The 21,726-nt window shown below is 34.1% G+C and overlaps 1 protein-coding gene and 1 pseudogene across 5 annotated transcripts; one reads left to right on the plus strand and one right to left on the minus strand.

Annotated features, from left to right (window-relative positions):
- Positions 1-1,101: 1,101 nt before the first annotated feature.
- Positions 1,102-7,855, minus strand: LOC107625535 (uncharacterized). Of its 5 annotated transcripts, none has more exons than XM_088503599.1 (8): positions 7,549-7,855; positions 6,048-6,309; positions 4,995-5,109; positions 3,672-3,760; positions 2,721-2,767; positions 2,506-2,607; positions 1,420-2,307; positions 1,102-1,312 (listed from the first exon to the last, which is right to left on the minus strand). In XM_088503599.1, the coding sequence occupies exons 2-4, from the start codon at positions 6,279-6,281 to the stop codon at positions 3,687-3,689; spliced, it is 423 nt and encodes a 140-aa protein (XP_088359725.1). In that variant the 5' UTR covers positions 6,282-6,309; positions 7,549-7,855; the 3' UTR covers positions 1,102-1,312; positions 1,420-2,307; positions 2,506-2,607; positions 2,721-2,767; positions 3,672-3,686. The 5 variants fall into 5 exon arrangements, with proteins under 5 accessions (XP_088359725.1, XP_088359723.1, XP_016183674.1 ...); XM_088503597.1 differs by having other exon boundaries at positions 2,990-3,760; positions 7,549-7,854; XM_016328188.3 differs by having other exon boundaries at positions 1,420-1,496; positions 2,096-2,307; positions 2,721-3,760; positions 7,549-7,854.
- A 1,923-nt stretch (positions 7,856-9,778) lies between these two features.
- LOC107628418 (uncharacterized) lies at positions 9,779-11,575 on the plus strand (annotated as a pseudogene).
- The last annotated feature ends 10,151 nt before the right edge of the window (positions 11,576-21,726 follow it).

A 21,726-nucleotide genomic window follows, 5' to 3' on the forward strand; every position in this document is an offset into this window, starting at 1 on the left:
GGATTTATACCCTGACTTTATTGTTTTCATTTTTCTTTTGTTTTGGCAAAAAAGGGATAAGTAATATAATAGGTAGCCTTGAATTCTCGTTTCTTTTTGAAGGCACAGGTACTATACAACAAAGTTGGCTATCTTCATCAAATTTAGAAAAAATAAAGCAAGCCCAATTAGTAAAATAAAAACATACCTTATTTTCAAACATGTGATTTATGGTGCCATTCAAGTCACCCTTCCAATAAAATTCTTTACTATTCTCTGCTGTTAGCACTTTTCGAAGCTTTGGTGTGCTCACCCTGTCTGAAAAGTCCTTCATGCCAGCACATTCTCTGACCACTACTTTCCTCAACAATGGGAATTTTAGGAAGCACTTTTGTGAGCAAAACCAGTCTTGGTAAAGAATCCAACTCCAAAGTTTGCAAGGAGAAAAATGCAATGTCATTTGTTATCTCCTCTCCCTCTTTGGACAATATTTCCTCAAGTGAATCACATTGTTTTACCTTCATTACGGTCTGTATGAGGAGAAAGTAAGTTTATCATGTTATTGCAATTTGCTACCTCAAGATAGGTCAGATGGCAAAAGGTAATAGAAGAAGGAACAATGTTTATCAAACTTGAACATCCATCAACATCTAAATATTCAAGAAGCTCGAGATCGGGGTGAATTTACAGTCCTTCTTCCACTATAAGGTTTTTTTTTTTTTTCTATTTGTGGAGGTTTCAAAGCCCCACAAAAAGAATTGTGACAGTTTTAAAAACTCCCAAAATTTGAGGTGCCATGAGTTCCTTTGTGTCAATTTTTCACAACTCCCACAATGTCATTTAGTGGCGGTTTTCTATCCCTTTTATGGGGTTTTGTGCTAGCATTTTGTAGCAGTTTTTGGTTAATGTTTGTGGCGGTTCAAAACCCCCACAAAAGAAATTTTCCATTTTAAAAAAAACAGCTATGCTGTGGGGGTTTCAAACCTCCACAAACCTGTCAATATTATTCTTAAAATATTAATCTGGATGTTAGAATCACATTATTATACTAATCATTTACTATTTAAAAGAAATACTTAAGCAAGACATTAAAAATGTAAAAAAAAATTAAAATATTACATATTTAAACAAAAGAAATACTTTAAAACATCATCAATATAATACATTACCATTATTTTTCAATCACATTAATTACAACAACAAAATATTAAAAATAACATGTATTAAACATATAATAATTAGAGAACACTATGTACATAAATATATATCTCAAGTGAACTAGTGTCCAAACCAGTACTAACCATTTCTGATTTTCTTCTATTCTTTTTTGAATCTGCAGATTACATATTTTCTATTTCAGCTACTGAAAAACAATAAAGAAACAAATACAAAAGGCTAAGAATAATTAACATTAAAATTGAAAAAGGTACAAGTACAAACCTCAGAGATGCATGTTGTTCGAACTCATTTTCAAGGGTTTCAGATCACAAATCAGTTGCATTTACATGTGATTAGTGCTGAAATAGATGTAGGAGGATTATGCATTAGCATTTGACTTATCATTAAAAGGCAAATAGATGAAATTATTTATATGCCGAAAAATGCATAATAATAAACATTGTGCAAGTGACACATTAACATGTGACTAGTGCAAACTAATTAGCATGCTCTGTTCAAATCAAGATATCAAATTATCATAAAACTATGCAAGAAAAGTATTGTCAATGAACTGTTTTAGGATCCAATGGTATAACACGAAATCTAGAAGGGAGTAGAAGAGCATCATTAGCAAATGATTCATCAGTAGGTGCAAATACCAATTGAGCACAAGCCCAAATTGCATTTTCATCAACCCCACAGCAAAGCTGCCAAATCAAATTGCATAATAGAAAGTTAAAATAAGAATCACTTACATAAAAAATATAAAAAAAAAATAAGACAAAAAAGAAGTATATTGGCTATATTATATTATAAGGGAAAATGCATGACCCTCTATCCGAACTACCTCCAAGAACTGCACAAATTAAAGTAAGTAGTAAATTAGCATACAAAAAACTATATTATATTATAAGAATACTAATTAAGATTTAAGATTAGAATAAATTTAAATTAATACCTCCTCATGCTCAATAGTTTCGAACAACAAAAGCTGGATTGATTAGTGTCTTATAGACACGAAAAAAAAAAGGCAAGCCTATCTTTCAGAATATTCAACACCTTTAGCAGCTTCTTGCATGTAGATATTCCATTTCTTGCTTCCTTCATAGGGTTCTTGAATCCAACCCTGCATTTGCCACAACTCTCCTTGGTTCTTATTTGATTCCCTTCCTATTGAACATTTCAAACATTAATTATTGGTAAGAATCTTCAATTATTGAACCAGATCTAGATATTTGCTTTTGCATCATGCTATTAGTTTTTCAATGAAACCAAAATTTCTAGTCCACACACTGAAAAATCGAAATCATGTGAATGGCATAGCTATTTTGAAACTGATGATTTTGAGACAAATTTGTTTGCTGGTACCTCAATGAAATTGAGAGTAGAATGAACATCATCCATGTCCTCCAAGAAGTAATTAGCCAAGTGAAATTGATGACATGAGGCAAAACTCTTCTTTGTGCCGGTCTGAAACATAAAAAGCATTCAACATTAAGCTGTACATGAATTGAAGAAACTATTATAGTACTCAATTAAAGAAGAAGAAGAAAATGCTAACTATGATGCTAATTGGAAAGTACCTTTAACATTCTCTTGTGTTAATACTGAATTTTTGGTTTCTTGAAGCCTATTAGAAACAAATGCACCATATAATCAAGGAAAAGAGATTTATTACTTGAAGGATTTAGCTAAAATTCTTGGTATAGGGCCACTGATGTTGTTGTAGGACAAGTCATTGAAATTGATAATCACAAAAACCAGATAACCATAATTAGAATAAGAGAAAACTTCAAAAACAGAATTATTAATACACAAAAAGAAACAAAAGAAAAAGTTCAATGAATATTACAGAAAAGCAAGTTGTGTCATATTAGCCAATGATTCTGGCAATTCACCATTAAGACTGTTATTATTGATCCTCCTGAAAACAGTTTAAGCAAATTAAACTCTTGAGTAGTTAGACATCAAAATCAAAGACTATTAAGCTTCCAAAAATCTTAGCTCATATTTAAATTTTATAAATTAACTATTAAGAAAAATTTTACAATCAAAGACTATAAGCTACCCCACCCCATGTGACTCACTCTCTTCCTCATTCCTTCCCTCTTTATTTCACTTTCCTCTGTTTCTATAAAATCATCCAATTTTTCCACTCCTTAGTTACACTATTAATTACACCTTATAATGAACACATTTTATATCAAATATTTCTAACACGGTTACCATGTTTGAGTGTCCAATTAAATTATAATTGTACACTGAGCACAAATTGTTCTGTACTTTTACACTTTAAACTATGAGGTGTACAGTACTATGAACTTAATGAAGATTGAATCCTATTAGTAACCAAAAAATGAAAAGTTCCTCTGAAAGAAGAACAAAATAGTTATAAAAAAAAGGGGACCAGAAAAAAATGCAAACAAGCATCAAAGAGGACTAGAATGTAAAATTCTTTTTCAAAATATGAAATTTAGAATTTAAAATATTATCTAGAATGTAAAATTCTTTTTCAAAATATTAACAAACATAACATTGATAAGAGTTCTTCAGCGAACATTGCGAGCTTTCTCTTCCCGTCCTATGCCCAATGATTTCTGGGCATTTGCAATACCTTCAGGATCTGCAAGTTTATTAAGTGACAACCATATTAACAAAAGGGATCAAAATCTCAGGTTTTATGGGTATTTCTTCTACCCAGTTAACAAATACTTAATGTGCAAGATAACCAAAGTATACTAATCCAGATAACAGAGCAGGATTGTCACCAGTAATTTTGATTTTGACAATGATACTATAGACCTCAGTTCACCATGAACTCTACACATATCATGATATTATCCATTGCTGTCTATAATATTGGCATACTTGTAATCATTAGAGAGTTTCGAATAGATTGTATCATGTCATTTGTAGGTTTTATGGCAACCCCTATTCAGCTACTCTATAATATCAGTACTCTTTGATTTTTGGCTATTAAAACACTACTATTGTCAAATGCTAAATATGACACAAAAATCTCACCTAATCAATTTAAATTATATATAATTAAGATGCAACAACAATAACATGTTTACAATAATCAAGAGTTATCCCATTAGATAAAGTCAACTACATGGATCAAACAATACATCAGTGCTTTATCATAAATCATATATGCGTTTAAACTATTTATACTTAATTACTTTTAATAATTTCCTCCAAAAATTTATAGGTCTTCCTTTTCCGCTAGCTACAATACTACCCTCTGTAGTATAATACAAGATTCTATCATGTTCTCTATATCTATGGTTGGCATTACCCCAACTCTCTCTCTAATGCAATCATTCCTAATTATGCCTATTTCCGAGTGAGAACCCATCCATCTAAGCATAATTGAGAGTATACATATAAACTATAAAGTAAAGTTTAGCACTGAAGAAGAGATGAGATGACTTCAAGGCAATTAAGGCAGAAGGGAAAAAAAAATGGAAATACAAAATGACAAGGGTTCTCTCCTGTGTCCTTCCTGACTCCTATATATCACAGACATCCCTTCTCATTCTAGTACAGAGTCATACACTTTACCTGCACAAATTGACACGGTACTATTCTTAGCAAGCCCCTTTCCCCTTCTAAAAGCGATCTTTACAACTAAAGCCTAAGGGCCTATCATAAAGAAAAAGGTTCAAGTTAAGCTGTTAAGGGAAACTAGGATGCATAAAAGCTGAAGCTAGAAGAGCAAAAGGGAAGAAAAACTGATATGGAGCTATATTTAATAAAAAACCCTGAAAACAATTGGTAGAGTTTTGATTTTATGCATTATTTTTCCATTTAATCCTCAACTATGGATAAATGTACGTTAACTCTTAACATACCAAAGAATTGTGTGAAGATGCGGGTGAAGAAGGTCAAGTTGCGAGAGACATCGTATGCCTTGGCAGGAGGAAGAGGTTTCACCAGAGTGTCGATGCTAAAAACCCGTTGCAGAAACTGCATTACAAGAGTTGAATTATATTTCAAACTTAGGGACTAGAAAATTATATGTACAAGCAAGAAGGAAACAATTAAATAAGTGATTTAATTCTATAATATCAGAAAAGAAAACATAAAACGAGGCAGCATAACATCGAATATCATCTTCGTATACATAATACCGAGAATGATACCAAGTTAACAAAGCAGTGAAGATTACGAGCAATCCGAAGCTCTGAACCGATCACTTCACAACAATAAAATGAACGAATTGCATGCATTAGATTCATACAAACTTTTCCCACATTAAAAATTGCCGAGCAGTATCTATGTATAGATTCTAGACAACGGGATTCATGTATTTCAGTCATAATACCTAACTTCATAAAATTGAACATAGCTAACAGTTGACAAAGACAATCTGTTTCATAATAATGTTATCTTCAGTGGCTCCTGCACCCTCTTCGAGCTTCACTAAGCCCTCATTCTTAATTTTTATATCATATAAATGCTCCAAGAACATACAAAGAGAAACTTTCAAGGGAAAGACCATAGTATTATAAACCCTACTTGCTTTTACATTTTTAGTACTTCTTTCTTTCCATTTTCATGATATCTGAAACCTTAGTCATTTGCACACCAAAGAGAGAACTGAATATTATTTATCAGAATACCCTTATTTAATTAAGAAACATATAGTGAAACCGCTACTTATTATGTTTAACATTGCTAAAAAGATAAAGTAACAAATATCATGAACTAGGGTTGGTAATCGACAAGGACATGAAACTCAACTCTCTTGGAGGCGCCACATGAACAATTGAACGAATAGGTTCTTAACAAAGATAAATGAAGTTGTAAATTAATAATATTGTCTAACTTAATCATCATCATTATGATTTGTTCAAAATTTGACTAGTGAAATTGAAAGGAGAAGAGGGGGAAAACAAGTAAACCTGAAAATTGCGCTGGAAACTGTAGCGAAGCTCAGGGTCAATCTCGATGGAATCGTCGCCGTCGTGGTGATGCTGGTGGTTGGACTTGGAGCGAGGAACGTGCATGGTGGAAGTGCCATTACCGGGCTGGGTAGTGACTTTGAGCTTAGCATCTTGGAATTCTGATTCAGTGTTGTTGTCGTCGCCCCTCCATGGCGCTGACGTCATCAGCTGCTTCTTCCCCTTCTTCGCCATTTCACAATTCTGGATTATCCTTCTTCCCCTGCCACTTACAAATAAGATAAGATAAATGGACCTCTTTTGTTATTCTTTAAATTTCACAAATAGTTTTTTGGTTTCCATTTTTTTTTTGGTCCATGGTTACTGCTTTCTGTATAATCGGGTAAGAAAATAACCAAAATATATAAATAGAAAAATATAAATTTTAATCATCCTGGAAATATAAATTTTATTAATGCCTGGCTTCTTCATTTTAATCTGGGTAAAACATGTAAAGAAACCAAACACATATTAATATTACCTGAAAAGTCTCAAAACAAAAAGCATTACATACAAGTCTCATTTGCAATTTATATGTAAATTGAATTTACTATATTCGATTTAATAGGTTAAGTGTAAAATTGAGTTAGATAGCTTCAATTTGGTTGGTTAGAAATATTGGTTTGACTAGCACATGGTAATTCGTATCGATGGGTTTCAAATTATACCCATAGTCATAGTTGTAAGAACCGAACTGGTGATCAAACCGGTCAGGTTACTGGTTTACTGGTTCAACTGATAAATCGCTGGTTGAACTGGTAAAACCGGTTTCACGTAAATAAAAAATATAAAATACTAAAAATAGTCATAAACTTAAAAAATTCAAAATACATATCTTCAGTTCTTCCCCAACATTTTAAAAACAACCAAGTTTTTGCTCTATTATTGTTTTTTTGAGTTCCAATTGATGCATCAGGAGTTGATCCTTGTTCTTGAAAAGATGGTGTTTCTAATGGTGTATTCAGAAGCCATTCTAAAAGAATATGGAGTAGCAAAAGTATAAAACAATAGTAATCCTAAATTCCCTATTTCCTATTCCCTATTCAGCAAGACAGCAACCTTAAAGGCTTAAATAGTGTTAAATTCACAGCAACCTTAAATAGTTAAATTCACAGCACAAGCATATTCATAGTCTCAAGCTTTCAACAAGCATATTGATCCCAGAAATTTCAAGTTTTCATAACAGAACAGAATAACATAACAACATTAGTCATAACAGCTTCTTAATTTCAAGTTTTCAACAAGCATATTTAACACAGAACACATCAACATAACAACATTATTCATAGTTTCAAGCTTTCAACAAACATATTCATCCCAGAAATTTCAAGTTTTCATAACAGAATAGAATAACATAACAACATTATTCATAAGTCATAACAGCTTCATAATTTCAAATTTTCAACAATCATAGTCATAGAGCAGAAGTGCAGAACAGAGGAGAACAACATATTCAACTAACCTGTTTGACACAGCAGAAGACCAAGACGATGGCAACGGCGACGGCGCGGCAACGGCGAGGCAACGGCGAGGCAACGGCGACGGTGATGACAGACAGGGACGAAGCGGAGCCGCGGGTCTGTTCTGTTCCTTCAGACTTCAGAATGGGTGTCCGGCGGTGAGACGAAGAAGACGACGGCGGGCGGCGGTGGCTCGGTGAGTGACAGAGTGAGGTGAGGAGGTGAGGGGGACTGGGGGAGGGTTAGCCTTTGTGGTTACTGGTTAGGGGATTAGGGTTGGGGAACGTGGAAAGTGGAAAGTGGAAAGTGGAAACAGGGATTTGGGGGTATACCGCATACGAGACTTGAGTTTTTTTTTTTTTTAAATAAACCAAAACGAGGTCGTTTGGAAAATGAATTAACAAAAAAAAGCTTCCAAACCGGTCGGTTGAGCAAAAACCGTCGGTCTCCGATTTTCATCAGAACCGGCCGGTTCAATCCAGATCTCAACGGTTCTCTTTTTTGTCTAGTCATATTGATCAACTGGATCGGTTAAAGATCCAGTTTACCGGTTTTTCAATCGAACCAGCCAGTCCGATCCGGTTTTTACAACTATGCCCATAGTAAATCGAAACTAGTCATCCCTACTAAATCGAATGTAATAGCTTCGATTTATAGCCATTGAACAGTATAGGTAAATCGAAGCTAATGATTTCATTGATGCAATTATGGGGTGGTGTTAGAATTTTCACTTGACCCTTTGTCATGTTCACAATTTCACTACTTCTTGTGATGAGAGTTTATACTTGGATCTTTTTCATACTTGGATTTGTTGAGTGATTCTGATTGGAAAGTGCTCTGAATTCACAGTCCCTTGACGTGCAAGTTATATGTTTTTTTTGTTGAATTTTTGAAGAGAATAATGTTGGGAGGATTCCCTGTCCCGCTATTTGTAATATTCTTCATAGTTAGATAAGGACTTGGTTGGTGTAAAGGCTCTCTAGAAATTATCAAATTTGATCTAACTTGTTTAGTTGTCTTTGTCAGTGTGTTCTTGAACTGAAAAGAATATGCAGATAAATCCTTTTGATTTTAACTTTCAGATCGGTTTTAGCTGAACCAAATCAATAATTTGACTCTGTTAGCACCTTTTTCGTCAACCAAGTGTGCATTGCTCTAATTTAATTGTTGTTTTGATCTTTATTTTTCTTAAAGTGGAAGAAAGTTGTGAAAACTTTGTAACCGATGACCTGAACAAGAGATCTTCTACAGTACTCCTGCGGAACGAATTTCGTTATCCAAAAAGTATCTCAACCATTGATTATCCTTTTACCCATTTTTATTTTCCCTTCCCTTTCTTTTTAGTGCTTATGGCTAAGATTTTTCCAATTCCTGCTTTTAAGCTGATATCTTTGTCAGCAAGGAGTGAGCCTTTTACAAGTTCGAATACATACTTGAATCGGAGAGTTGTATCATGGATCAAAATGCAAAGCTGATAAGAGGTCATGCTTATTTAAGTTTGCCCTTTCAACATCATAACTGCAATTGCAACACAAAGATAGATATAATTTGAAATAATATCAGATTTTTAATGATCACGGTTGGCGTGAATTTTTTTTGGTTTCCCACGGTATCCTCAAACCCGGCAGGTCAATGACTAATCCGTTGCGAATCGGAGCTCCATTTAAGGGTTTGTCCCTGGCCAATGGGTTGCTGCATGCACCCAAGGCGTGAATTAACTACATTTTTATCTGATATTAGCAGCTACTTATTCAACAGAACAACAAAAATTGCAGTTGTTGATCTTCAATTCATATCCTCTAGTGCTTGGCGACATTGGGATTTTCCTCTAATGTTACCGAAAGCTCTTGTTTATCTGTCTTTTTCCTTTTTCCTCCTTTAGTTCTAATAGCTTATAACCTTCAACTACTATTCACCTTCGTAACGCATAAACCTTCGTGACCAAGTCATCAAGAATTTGATTGTATAATAGAATCTCAAGATCTAAGTAAAGTTTGTTTTCTTTGTGTAACATGAGTAAATGTTAGCCAAATTAGTTTTGTAAATTAATCAAATTTTTACTTTCTGTTATGTCTCAAACTTATAGTCATGTCTAATGGAAATTGTTTAAAGCCAAATTCTCTGCTTTCTATTTATTCGGAATTTGATTATCATTTAATTCACATATTTCGCAGACATTGAGCTCTTAGAAAGTAGTTGTTTGTATCCAATGGGGGGAAGATTGTGACAAATATGGATCCTCAGGCCTTCATTAGGTTATCAATAGGCTCTCTTGGGCTACGATGTGCCGGAATTGAGGGAAGCAGCGGAAGATCTAGAACTCAAAAGCCACCTTCTCCTTTTGTTTGTGAGATACGGCTCCGGGGTTTTCCTGTTCAAACATAATTAGTCCCCTTGATATCCTCTACCGAAGCTATACTTGAAGTCGAGAATGTTGCTACTAGCTTTTACCTTGAGGAATCTGATCTAAAAGCATTGTTGGCTCCCTGTTGTTTCTATAATACTCATGCTGGTTTGGAGATTGTTATTTTCTCAGGTAGGAAGGGCTCCCATTGTGGAGTTGGCATCAAAAGGCAGCAAATTGGGATTTTTAAAATACAGGTAGGCCCTGAGTGGCGCGAAGGAAAGCCACTGACTCTTTTTAGTGGGTGGATAGGTATTGGGAAGAGAAAACCAGAGAACGGATGGCCAGTTGCCGAGCTACACGTAAGAGTTAAGCTAGATCCCGACGCTCGATACGTATTCCAGTTTGAAGATGTTACCACATTGAGTCCTTAGATAGTTCAACTGCAAGGGTCCATCAAGCAGCCAATCTTCAGTGTCAACTGTCAAGTTTACTAAGGACAGGTGAACTGAAAATTTTAAATTCATTTATGATTTATCTTTCACTTCTTTAGGCACTAATGACAATTCGTCAAATGAAATGCATCCCTTTTACAAAATCATACTGAATATCATGTTTTCAGAGAGCCATATCCCACCAAATCTCGGCCCCAAATAAATATTGCTTCAGGTGTCTGCATGAATTGAAAGTCTAGTTTGTTGCATCATAAATGGTTATTCATTAATTAACATGTTATTATAAAATTACCACTGAATATGGAAGGTTTTAATTTACAAATCTCCCCAAAAAAGAAAAGAACTATATGTTACATAAGAACTTAAAGCCCAAAATTTTTGCTAATGAATAAAATCTTTCTCCCAAATCGAATAGTCTTAATTGGAAACTGTAGTGTGTTAGCTTCACTATTTCTGTCTGTTGGATCTGAATCTACAAAATGTTCAGATTTCAGTAAATTTGTTCTGTTGTTAATAAAGTCTTTGATAGTTATGAAATAACAGGATTTCCCAGATTGATCCATTGAGCAATTATTGGTGTGGTTCTACAATTTCCGACTTGGAGATCGAGAGGGAGAGAGAAAAGGGTGGAAGGTGAAGATACATGATCTATCTGGCTCAGCTGTAGCTGCAGCCTTCATAACAACTCCCTTTGTTCCATCTTCAGGTTGTGATTGGGTTGCAAGGTCCAACCCAGGAGCTTGGTTAATTGTTCGTCCGGACGCTTGTAGACCAGAGAGCTGGCAGCCGTGGGGAAAGCTTGAAGCTTGGCGCGAACGCGGCCTCCGAGACTCTGTCTGCTTTAGATTCCATGTCCTATCTGAGGCTCGGGAAGGCGGTGAACTTCTCATGTCAGAAATATTTTTAAGTGCTGAAAAGGGTGGTGAGTTTTTCATAGACACTGAAAGACACATGCGGACTGCAAACGCCTCAGCAAATCCAGTACCTAGTCCACAGAGCAGTGGGGACTTTGGTGCGCTGACTCCGGTAGGCGGAGGCTTTGTCATGAGCTGTAGAGTTCAAGGGGAAGGGAAACGAAGTAAACCGTTAGTCCAGCTGGCATTGCGACACGTTACGTGCGTGGAGGATGCTGCCATCTTCATGGCACTTGAGGCAGCTGTTGACCTCAGCATTGAGGCATGCCGGCCGTTTCGTAGGAAGATTAGAAGAGGTTTCCGGCATTCTTTCTAAAGAGAGAACAATGCAAATGTAAAATAGTAGCTGTCAATCATGTGGATTCTCCAACTTTCTAACTCAAATAGCTGCAATAGTTGGAAAGAAAAAAGTGCACAGCATAAGTTGTTAGAGAATTCAACTCTCAATATTTGGATCTTTAGATACTTCATGGGATTGTGAAGGAACAAGGAAGGAAGTAAAGTTTAAAACGACAAATCAATTCAGTCATTGTAAGAAGTAAGAACTATATAAAATAAGAAAGCCTTTTAATTTAAGAAGTGTTCTTTGAAAAAATTGGTTTTGATTTGAGAGCGCAAAAGGCTTGATAGTTGATATTGAAGGATTCTTCAAACATTTAGATTAACACAATTAACCTAATTAATTGGGTAACACATGACAACTGAAATTAGAAAAAGGAAAGAGTAGCAAAAGACATTGTGTTTGAGTGCTCAAATAGCCACATATCTGATGAGAGACTATAAAAGACATGGTTTTCTATTAGGTTCAAGAGAAGTTAATGCAGGATCATTTACTAATTCACTAACATCTGTCGCCTCCTCATTTTGAAGATCTTCTTTAGTTTTGAGACTTTTTTATGAGTGTGCCGCATTTTTCTCAAAAAAATTACTAAGATGCTACCTTTCTATATTATTTTAATTAATTATAACAATTCTACCTATGTTACACTTGCAGTACATAGCTGGTCCCAAGTCCGGATAAAGGAGAAGGGTTGTGTTAAGCCTTCGACTGCCAACATAAAAACTTAGTCGAATCTTCATGATATGGATCAAAGACGTTATTACACTAAAGCTAGGTCGTTACCCGGAAGCAACGCGCTGTATGGCTCACGTATAGTGTCAAATGAGCAAGAGCCGCTGCATCGATGTCTGGGTGTAGTGTTAAATGAATAAGGGTTCCTGCGTTTTCGTGAACGAACGAAGGTAAATAAACTAGTTCACAAAGAAAAAGGTAAAGGTAAAGGTCAGCGCGACAGCAGATTGAGATATTACGGCCTCTAAAATAATTTTATATATATATATATAGTTGAAAGAATTCATACCTAGGAGTCTTGAAGAAAAGCTTAAGCAAAAAACTGCAAAAAGAAAAGCGCGTCGCACACGTAAATGTATAGCCTAGTAAAAAAGAAAGGATAAAGCTTATCAAATATACAAAATATCAAGCTCCAAACTTGACATGCGTAGCCAAGGCCGGCTGGAATATAAATACATATATACATACAACCCAAAATGTCCCAAAATAGAAAACTGACAACCTATTTTTCCATGTCAACCTCTAAGAGAGACAAACATAAAATACATATATATATATATATATATATATAGCATAAATACAAAATACAGCATCCCAAAACACCAAACTTCACTTGCACATAAAACTCTATATGTTCAGCGAGGTGCCTCTCGATCTGCATTTGAAAACAACAATATATGTATGGAATGAGAATCAGGAGTTCTCGAGAAATTCAGAGGTATTCCTAGAACACCAATGCTCAGAATTAAACTTAAGAAGTATACTAAACCAAAGTTTGGTAAGTTATCTAAGGTATTCTCGTCCTAATTATAACTTTAACCTAACATTTCACTTTCCGTCTCCTCCAACCCTCCGAAACACCGGTGGAACTACCATCATCACACCTTCGCCAAACAAGGGATATCTCAGATGCAAAGACATACAAGACAAGTAAAGAAAATACAAATAGGTTGTAATTACAGCAAGTAAAATAATTAGCAGTTAAGCATGGCTAGTCAATTAGGCAAACCAAATAATGCACACTCAAGCAAAACAGACAAAAGCATATGATGTGTGTCTGCCCTATTGTTGATGAGTCTCATATGTCGGTTATATAACCAAACCCGACATGTCCGGTAGCTAACCTTGGACAGTCCTTCCGTGCGTGCATCCCCAAGAGTCTATGCATATAATCAAAATCATTCTTTTATCATATCATTGGGAGAATTTCCGGAGAGTTGAAGTGCTCGGCCACATCTTGTGGCGTAGGGTCAACAGAGTATCGAGTCTCAAACCTGGAACGAGTGGTAGCAAGCCACTGCGTCTACCCAGAAAAACTCGTATCTCAGATAATAAAAGTGCATATGCCATTAGTCATTTAATATCAATCAATCATTATCAATACCACCTTTATTCATTTCACATTCAACATTTGTCTGCACTTCTCAAATATTAGAAATACAAATAGAACGATTTAAATGTTAAAAACACAAATAAAATTTATCTCAAACGTTTGAGACAAAAATAATACTTTACTAAAAAATAATAGAGTAAAGTATCGTTTTTGTCCCCAACGTTTGGGGTAAGTCCCAAAGTTGTCTCTAACGTTTCAATCATCCTATTTAAGTCCCTAATGTTTTAAAATTGACTCAATGTTGTCTTGCCGTTAGGGATCCGTTAACAGAATTGATGGCGGGACAAAATTGAGACGATTTTGAAACGTGAGGGACTTAAATAGGACGAAAACGTTAGGGACAAAAATGATACATAAAAATAAATTTTAATTTAATTTTATCTTTCAATAATATTAATTTTTTTACTGTACATAGTATTCAATTATTTTTTAATTACATCTAAATAAATTACACTTAATCACATTACTTTCATTTTAAATAAATTTATTTTTTATAATTTTAAAGAATTTTGATACATTAGAGACAAAAGGTATAATTTATATTTTATTGTATATATATTATTTTTTTCTTTTCTGCAAGTTTATATACTAGTCATTCTACAAACATTTCATGATAACTAAAAATCTTTAAGAATAAAATTATAAAAAAAATTAATTTATTTAAAATGAAAGTAATATGATTAAGTGTAATTTACTTAGATGTGATTAAAAAATAATTGAATACTATGTATAGTAAAAAATTGATATTTTTGAAGGATACAATTAAAATTTATTTCTATGTATCATTTTTGGCTCTAATGTTTTCGTCTTATTTAAGTCCCTAACATTTTAAAATTGTCTCAATTTTGTCCCGCCATCAATTCTATTAGCGGATCCCTAATGGCAGGACAACATTGAGTCAGTTTTGAAATGTTAAGGACTTAAATAGGACGATTGAAACGTTAGGGACAACTTTAAAACTTACTCCAAAAATTTAGAGACAAAAACGATACTTTACTCAAAATAATATGTGAAGATGTTTGCAAAGTAGTTAAAAGTTTCTTTGCCAGGAGATATAGCTTATAAAGTGAATTTGGGATCCCCCACACTTTTTTTTTATAGGAGACTCGAACCCGCAACCTCTTAATTGAGTATGGAAAAACTATGCTATTTAAGTTATAACTCATTGGCTTGCGATCCCCACACTTCTTTATTTTATTTCTGTCCTAAATTATGGACTACATTGTATTCCTTTGTTATTTAGAATATAATTTAATATGTTTAAAAAAAATATATGATAATTGGATTCGCATATAGATATTAAACATATTCTTCTTTGTAATCTTCTTCTTTTTTTTTTCTTTCATAAATTTACATCGTTTTATTTTTTGTTAGACTGGTGTATATTATATTAAAAAAATAACATATGTATTTAAATTTTTATTCTTTTAAATATTAAGAAAAAATTAGGAGATGAACTAAGATTTATAATTATTATTTATCTATAACAATATATAAAGAGAATACAGAGAGAATGATATCCAATTTTTGTATTTCCATTTTAACCTTATTAATAAAGAGTGATTGAATTTTAAAAACTGGTGTAAAATGTAATTATTATTCACTTTTCTTCATTCATATTGTGGTTACCTTTTTATTTTACGCACAACTCTCATTCATGGCGTCCTCTTCTTCGTTCTACTAAGTACAGGTAGTACTCTTTTTTATCTTTCAGGTAATCCTATTAGTCTCATATTTACAAAGTATAGTTATCAAATTCAGATCTCTTATTGTGAGAATAAAAGAAAGGCATAGAGAAAACAAAGGGAGGCAGACAAAGGATGGAAGAGAGAAAATGGTGGATAGTTAAGGAGTTTTTATAGGAAACTATTTTATAGTATGCTCTCTTGTTATTTACAGAAGTTAGGAAACTATATAAATGAGTGAAATTAAAATGTATTCAATTCAATTAAACTTAAAGGAATTCACATCCATAGTAATTATTCATTTTCTTTCTTTTTTCTCTTTAATAATTATATAGCAAGTGTATTATTATGAGTAATGTTCAATTTCATATTACTTTCTATCTATTAGAAGTCAAAATTTCGCTGCAGACTCAACAATTGGTATCAAGAACCAACGTTATATTATTCATTATTTGAGTGGTATAATTCAATTTTGAATATAATGGCTTCTACTAGTAGTAATGTCAAAGTAGGCAAATATGAAATCGAGAAGTTCAATGGAAAAAACGATTTTTCCTATTGGAGGGTGCAGATGAAAAATCTGGTTATATCACAAAAGTTACACAAGGCACTAGCGGGAAAAGAGAAAAAGCCGGAAGAAATGAAAGATGAGGATTGGGAAGAATTAGATCTTGAGGCACGGGCTGTAATAATCTTATGCCTTGAGAGGGATGTTGCTTTCTTGGTAAACGAAGAAACAACTACAGCAGGCGTCTGGACAAAGTTAGAGAGTAACTTCATAACGAAGACTCTAACTAACAGGATCTACTTAAAATCCAAATTGTATACATGCAAGATGGAGGAAGGCACCTCAATCCGAGAATATATCAATAAGTTTGATAGGATCATATCAAACTTAAAGGATATAGATGTGAAGGTTGATGATGAAGACCAGGCACTCATATTGTTACTTTCATTACCAAAGTCCTATGAAAATTTGGTGCAGACATTGATGCTGGTGGGTGACACTCTGACCATGGATGAGACGAGGGCATCACTTTTAGCGGATGATCTACGTAAGGTTGCTACAAGTGTAATGTCATCTTCAAATGGAAGAGAGTATAATGATCAAGCACAAGGATTGTTCGCGGCTAGAGGAAGGACTAATGAAAGAGGAAAAGGTAATAAGCGTGGAAAGTCTAGGCCAAAATCTAGACCTCACGCGGAGAGAACATGCTTTAAATGTGGTGAGGCTGGACATTTCAAAGCAAATTGTCCAAATAAGAAGATAACTTTCAAGAAACAGAACAACGACAACCCAAAAGAAAAGAAAGAAGCAAGCTACGTCTCAAATGATGAGGAGGATTGTTACTCCATAACAGAACAATCTTATGAAATCTCCAGTAAATGGATTCTTGATTCAAGAGCCTCTCACCATATATGTCCAAATAGGAAGTGATTTACTACCTATGAAAGCATAAATGGTGGCACAGTTTTAATGAGCAACGATCATGCTTGTAAAACTATGGGGTTAGGTACTATAAGAATCAAGATGCATGATGGAGGAGTAAGAACCTTAAAGGATGTGAGGCATATTTCAGACTTGCGGAAAAATCTTATCTCCATAGGTTTGTTAGAGAAAAATGGCTGCAAAATAGTTGCAAAAAATGGGGTACTAAAATTTGTTCGTGATTCTTTGGTAGTGATGAAGGGAGTTCGTCATGGTAATCTTTATTCTCTTTTGGGAACAACAGTCACAGGTGAGTTAGCAATTGGAATCGGTAGAAGTAGAGATCAAACAAATTGCACAAGAATATGGCACATGCGGCTTGGACATATGTCAGAGAAAGGTCTATCATTGCTTTGTGGACAAGGTTTGCTGAAGAATATGAAGAAACCACAAATGAAATTTTGTGAGCATTGTGTGTATGGAAAGGTACATAGGGTGAAGTTTTCTACAAGCAAGCATAAAAACAGAGGGTTGTTAGACTATGTGCATACTGATATTTGGGGCCCGGCTAAAGTTACTTCCAAGGGTAGTTCCAGGTATTTTGTTACTTTTGTTGATGATTATTCCAGGTATGTTTGGATTTACTTCCTCAAACATAAGAATGAGGTATTTGATACTTTTAAGCAGAGGAGAGCAATGGTTGAAAACCGAACAGGTAGGAAGCTGAAAACTCTACGATCTGATAATGGCACAGAGTACACGGGTGGGGCTTTCAAGGAGTTCTGTGACCGAGAAGGCATTGCAAGACATTGGACAGTTAGAGAAACACCACAACAGAATGGAGTCGCCAAACGACTAAATCGTACGCTACTTGAGAAGGCAAGGTGTATGCGCTCTAATTCCGGGTTAGGCAGAGAATGGTGGGCAAAATCGGTTGCTACAGCTTGTTACATAGTGAATCGATCCCCACATTCTTCTCTAGATGGAGACACACCTTATAAGGTGTGGTCAGGGAAACATGCAGATTACGAGAAACTCAGAGTCTTTGGATGCACAGCCTATTATCATGTCAAAGATAATAAGCTTGATGATAGAGCTAAGAGGGCAATCTTTTTGGGGTATCCAAGAGGGTTCAAGACTTTCGCCTTTGGAGTGTAAATGATTCTAAGTTTGTAATTAGCAGGGATGTTACCTTTGATGAACGATCTATGGTAGCTTTGTCTAAAGATATGGTGCCAAATGATGGTGATGTTGGAAAAAACTTTAAATACTCAAGTGGTAGAGATAGAGTCTAAATACCAACAAATAGACTCTAGTAATGCTCAGGTGGAGCATCCTAATGCTACTCGAGATGACGCAGAGGATGAACTTGATCATGAGAAAATTCAGCGAGAAAATGCACATGCATTACAACATCAGCAGCAGGATTCTTTGGCATCTACTAGGCCAAAGAGGAATTATAAATTTATTCAGAAGTTCGGGTCAGACAAGCCTTTGAGACATTATGGGCAGGTAAACTTGGTAGATTATGCACTCTCAGTGGAGGATGATGAGTCGGTCACCGTCAAACATGCTATCGAAGACAAAGATAGAGAGAGTTTGTTGGTCGCTATGGAGGAAGAGATGCAATCTCTTCATAAGAACAAGACATGGTATGTGGTCCCATTGCCCGTGGAAAAGACTGCAATTGGTTGTAAGTGGGTGTATAAAAGAAAAGAAGATCCTACTAAGTCAGATGGTACAAGATTCAAAACTAGGTTAGTAGCAAAGGGATTTGCACAGAAAGAATGTATTGATTACAATGAGATATTTTTCTCCTGTGGTGAAACACACTTCCATACGGGTGCTTTTAAGTCTTGTCGCTCATAGTGATCTTGAGTTGGAATAACTAGATGTGAAGACTGCATTCTTACACGGTGACTTAGAGAAAGAAATCTACATGCATCAACCTGAGGGTTTCAAGGTTGAAGGTAAAGAAAGTCAGGTATATCGCTTGAGGAAATCGCTATATGGATTGAAACAATCTCTTCAGCAATGGTATAAGCGATTTGACTCCTTTATGTTAAAACAAGGTTTTTCCAGAAGTAATTATGATTGTTGTGTATACATTCGTAAGCTTCCTAGAGGTGATTATATCTATCTTCTATTGTATGTGGATGACATGCTTATTGCCTCTAAGAGCAAGGTAAAGATAGATATGTTAAAGGTTCAACTTGGTAAAGAATTTGAAACAAAAGACTTGGGTGCTGCACGGAAAATATTAGGCATGGAAATTAAAAGAGAGAGATCAAGCCAAAATTGTTCTTGAGCCAAAGAGGATACATTGAGCGCGTCATTGAAAGGTTTGAAATGAAAAATGCTAAATCGGTGGTAACATCGTTGGCTCCACATTTTAGGCCCTCTAGTAAACAATCTCCCACAACAGCAGAGGATAAGGCTTACATGGAAAATGTACCTTATGCTAGTGCAGTCGGTAGCCTAATGTATGCTATGGTGTGTACACGCCCAGATATTTCACAGGCAGTTAGTGTTGTTAGCAGGTTCATGGCAAACCCAGGTAAGGCACACTGGGAAGCAGTCAAGTGGATATTTTAAGATACTTGAAGGATACCATTGACATAGGTTTATGCTTTAGTGGAAAATCATGTCAAATTAGCGGCTTTGTTGATTCTGATTATGCTGGTGATCTAGATAGAAGACGTTCTACGACTGGTTATGTATATAAAATACAAGGTGCTCCAGTTAGTTGGTAATCGATGTTACAAGCTACAATGGCACTATCTACTACAGAGGCTGAGTATATGGCAGTAGCAGAAGGGGTAAAAGAAGCATTGTGGCTAAGGGGTCTTCTAGATGATTTGGGGTTGAAGCAAGATTGCGTGAATCTGAGTTGTGATAGTTAAAATGTAATTCATTTGGCTAGAAATCAGGTTCATTATGCTCGTACCAAGCATATTGATGTAAGATATCACTTCGTGCGTGATGTTATAGAGAAAGATAACATTTCTCTTATAAAAGTACACACAGATGAAAACTCTGTTGATATGTTGACTAAAGTAGTGTCAGGAAACAAGTTCCAACACTGTTTGGAATTGCTCAATATTGGTTCATGTTAGGCATTACATGGAGAAATAGAGGAACTACGATTGGTTTGATCCTGAACAAGGGTACGTAGGCAGTCATTGTAAAAATGATGCAACCGGATATGAATACCACACTTTGATCTTCCAAAATTTGAGTAGATTTCAAATTGTGAACGAGGTGGAGAATTATGAGAATCAAAGAAAGGCAAAGAGAAAACAAAGGGAGGCATACAAAGGATGGAAGAGAGAAAATGGTGGATAGTTAAGGAGCTTTTATAGGAAACTATTTTATAAGGAGCTTTTATAGAAAACTATTTTATAGTATACTCTCTTGTTATTTATAGAAGTTAGGAAACTATATAAATGAATGAAATCAAAATGTATTCAATTCAATTAAACTTAAAGGAATTCACATCCATAACAATTATTCATTTTCTTTCTTTTTTCTCTTTAATAATTATATAGCGAGTGTATTATTATGAGTAATGTTCAATTTCATATTACCTTCTATCTATTAGAAGTCAAAATTCTGCTGCAGACTCAACACTTACCGTATCTAACACATAGTTTTTCATTGTGTCAACATTTACATAATTTTTTTTGTCTTCTTCTATCTGTTGGATTATGTAAGTTTTATTTTTTTTCTAACCATGAATATGAAACCTTCTCAATATTGGACGAGAAATTCTATGCCTATTATTCTAGGTCGTCATAAAACTTTAAAGTATATTCAGTTTGAATGGTATCAACAATTTGAGAAAATAGATTTGAACTTAAATAACTATTCTTAATGAAGAGTATTGCGTATATATTTATTGAATTATTTTAAAGAAAAAAATTTGTATATTTATATGTCATCTTTTATTTTTGTGGTGGTGAATAGCAGTAGTGCTCACATCACAATTTCAAAATTTGTTTTATATTTATGTCAATTTACAAAGTATTTTACAAAAATTATGTTTAAGTAAAATTTTATCTTATAATTATTTTATATTTTTGGGATTTAAAATTTTTATTTTTATTTTTATTCAAGAATTATTTTTGTATTTTATTTTAATTCTATTAGTCTAAAAGTACTAATATTAATTTTAATTTTTTTATTTTTAGAATAAATAAAAAGATGTGACTTTTTTTTAATAAATTAGATAATTCAAAAATTACTCATTATAAAGGAAGTTAACTTTAATTATTGACATGTTAAATAAAAGATAGTTTAATTAGATAAAAAAAATACAAAATTAATTAATAAGAAAATATAAGAACATATATCAGATAAAAAAATTTTTTTTACATCAAATTGATAAAAGAAAAAGACAGAACTATTTTTGACGTGAAAAGTTACCAATGAATTAAAAGGATAGAAGAATGACTAAAAATATAAATTAAATAAATAAACTGGAGAAAAGAAAAAATATAAGTGGAAATTATGCATGAAACCGAATGAAATTTGCAGCTGCAGTGGATGAAGGCAATGGAAGATGATGGACGCAGTGCAATTGAGGGTGTTGAAAAGAGGAGAAAGGCGATAGTAGGAGCGAGAAACACCAAAAAAGTGTGCGTGAAAATAAAATTGGTAGATTTTTCTAAAAAATTAAAAAAAATTCAATAAAATAATTAGAATGAAATTAAATTACTGGTGAGAGTACAACGTACTCAAAACAAAAGGATATAAACTAAAACTAACCTAGAATTAAACAAAAACATAAAGATGGTGAAAAATGTAAAGACATTGATAAAATAAAGGATATTAACTAAAACTAACATAGAATTAAACAAAACATGAAGATAGCGAAAAAATGTGAAGA

The sequence above is a fragment of the Arachis ipaensis genome, chromosome B2, assembly GCF_059453495.1.
Source record: "Arachis ipaensis isolate K30076 ecotype BB chromosome B2, ASM5945349v1, whole genome shotgun sequence".
NCBI classification, from domain to species: domain Eukaryota; kingdom Viridiplantae; phylum Streptophyta; class Magnoliopsida; order Fabales; family Fabaceae; genus Arachis; species Arachis ipaensis.

Bases quoted from the DNA above. Each gene is read 5' to 3' on its own strand.
- LOC107625535 (XM_088503599.1), bottom strand. From the start codon at position 6,281: ATGGCGAAGAAGGGGAAGAAGCAGCTGATGACGTCAGCGCCATGGAGG. The intron at 5,110-6,047 runs GTTTACTTGTTT...CTTGTAATGCAG, and splicing joins GTTTCCAGCGCAATTTTCAG to TTTCTGCAACGGGTTTTTAG. The intron at 3,761-4,994 runs GTATGTTAAGAG...ATAAACTTGCAG, and splicing joins CATCTTCACACAATTCTTTG to ATCCTGAAGGTATTGCAAAT.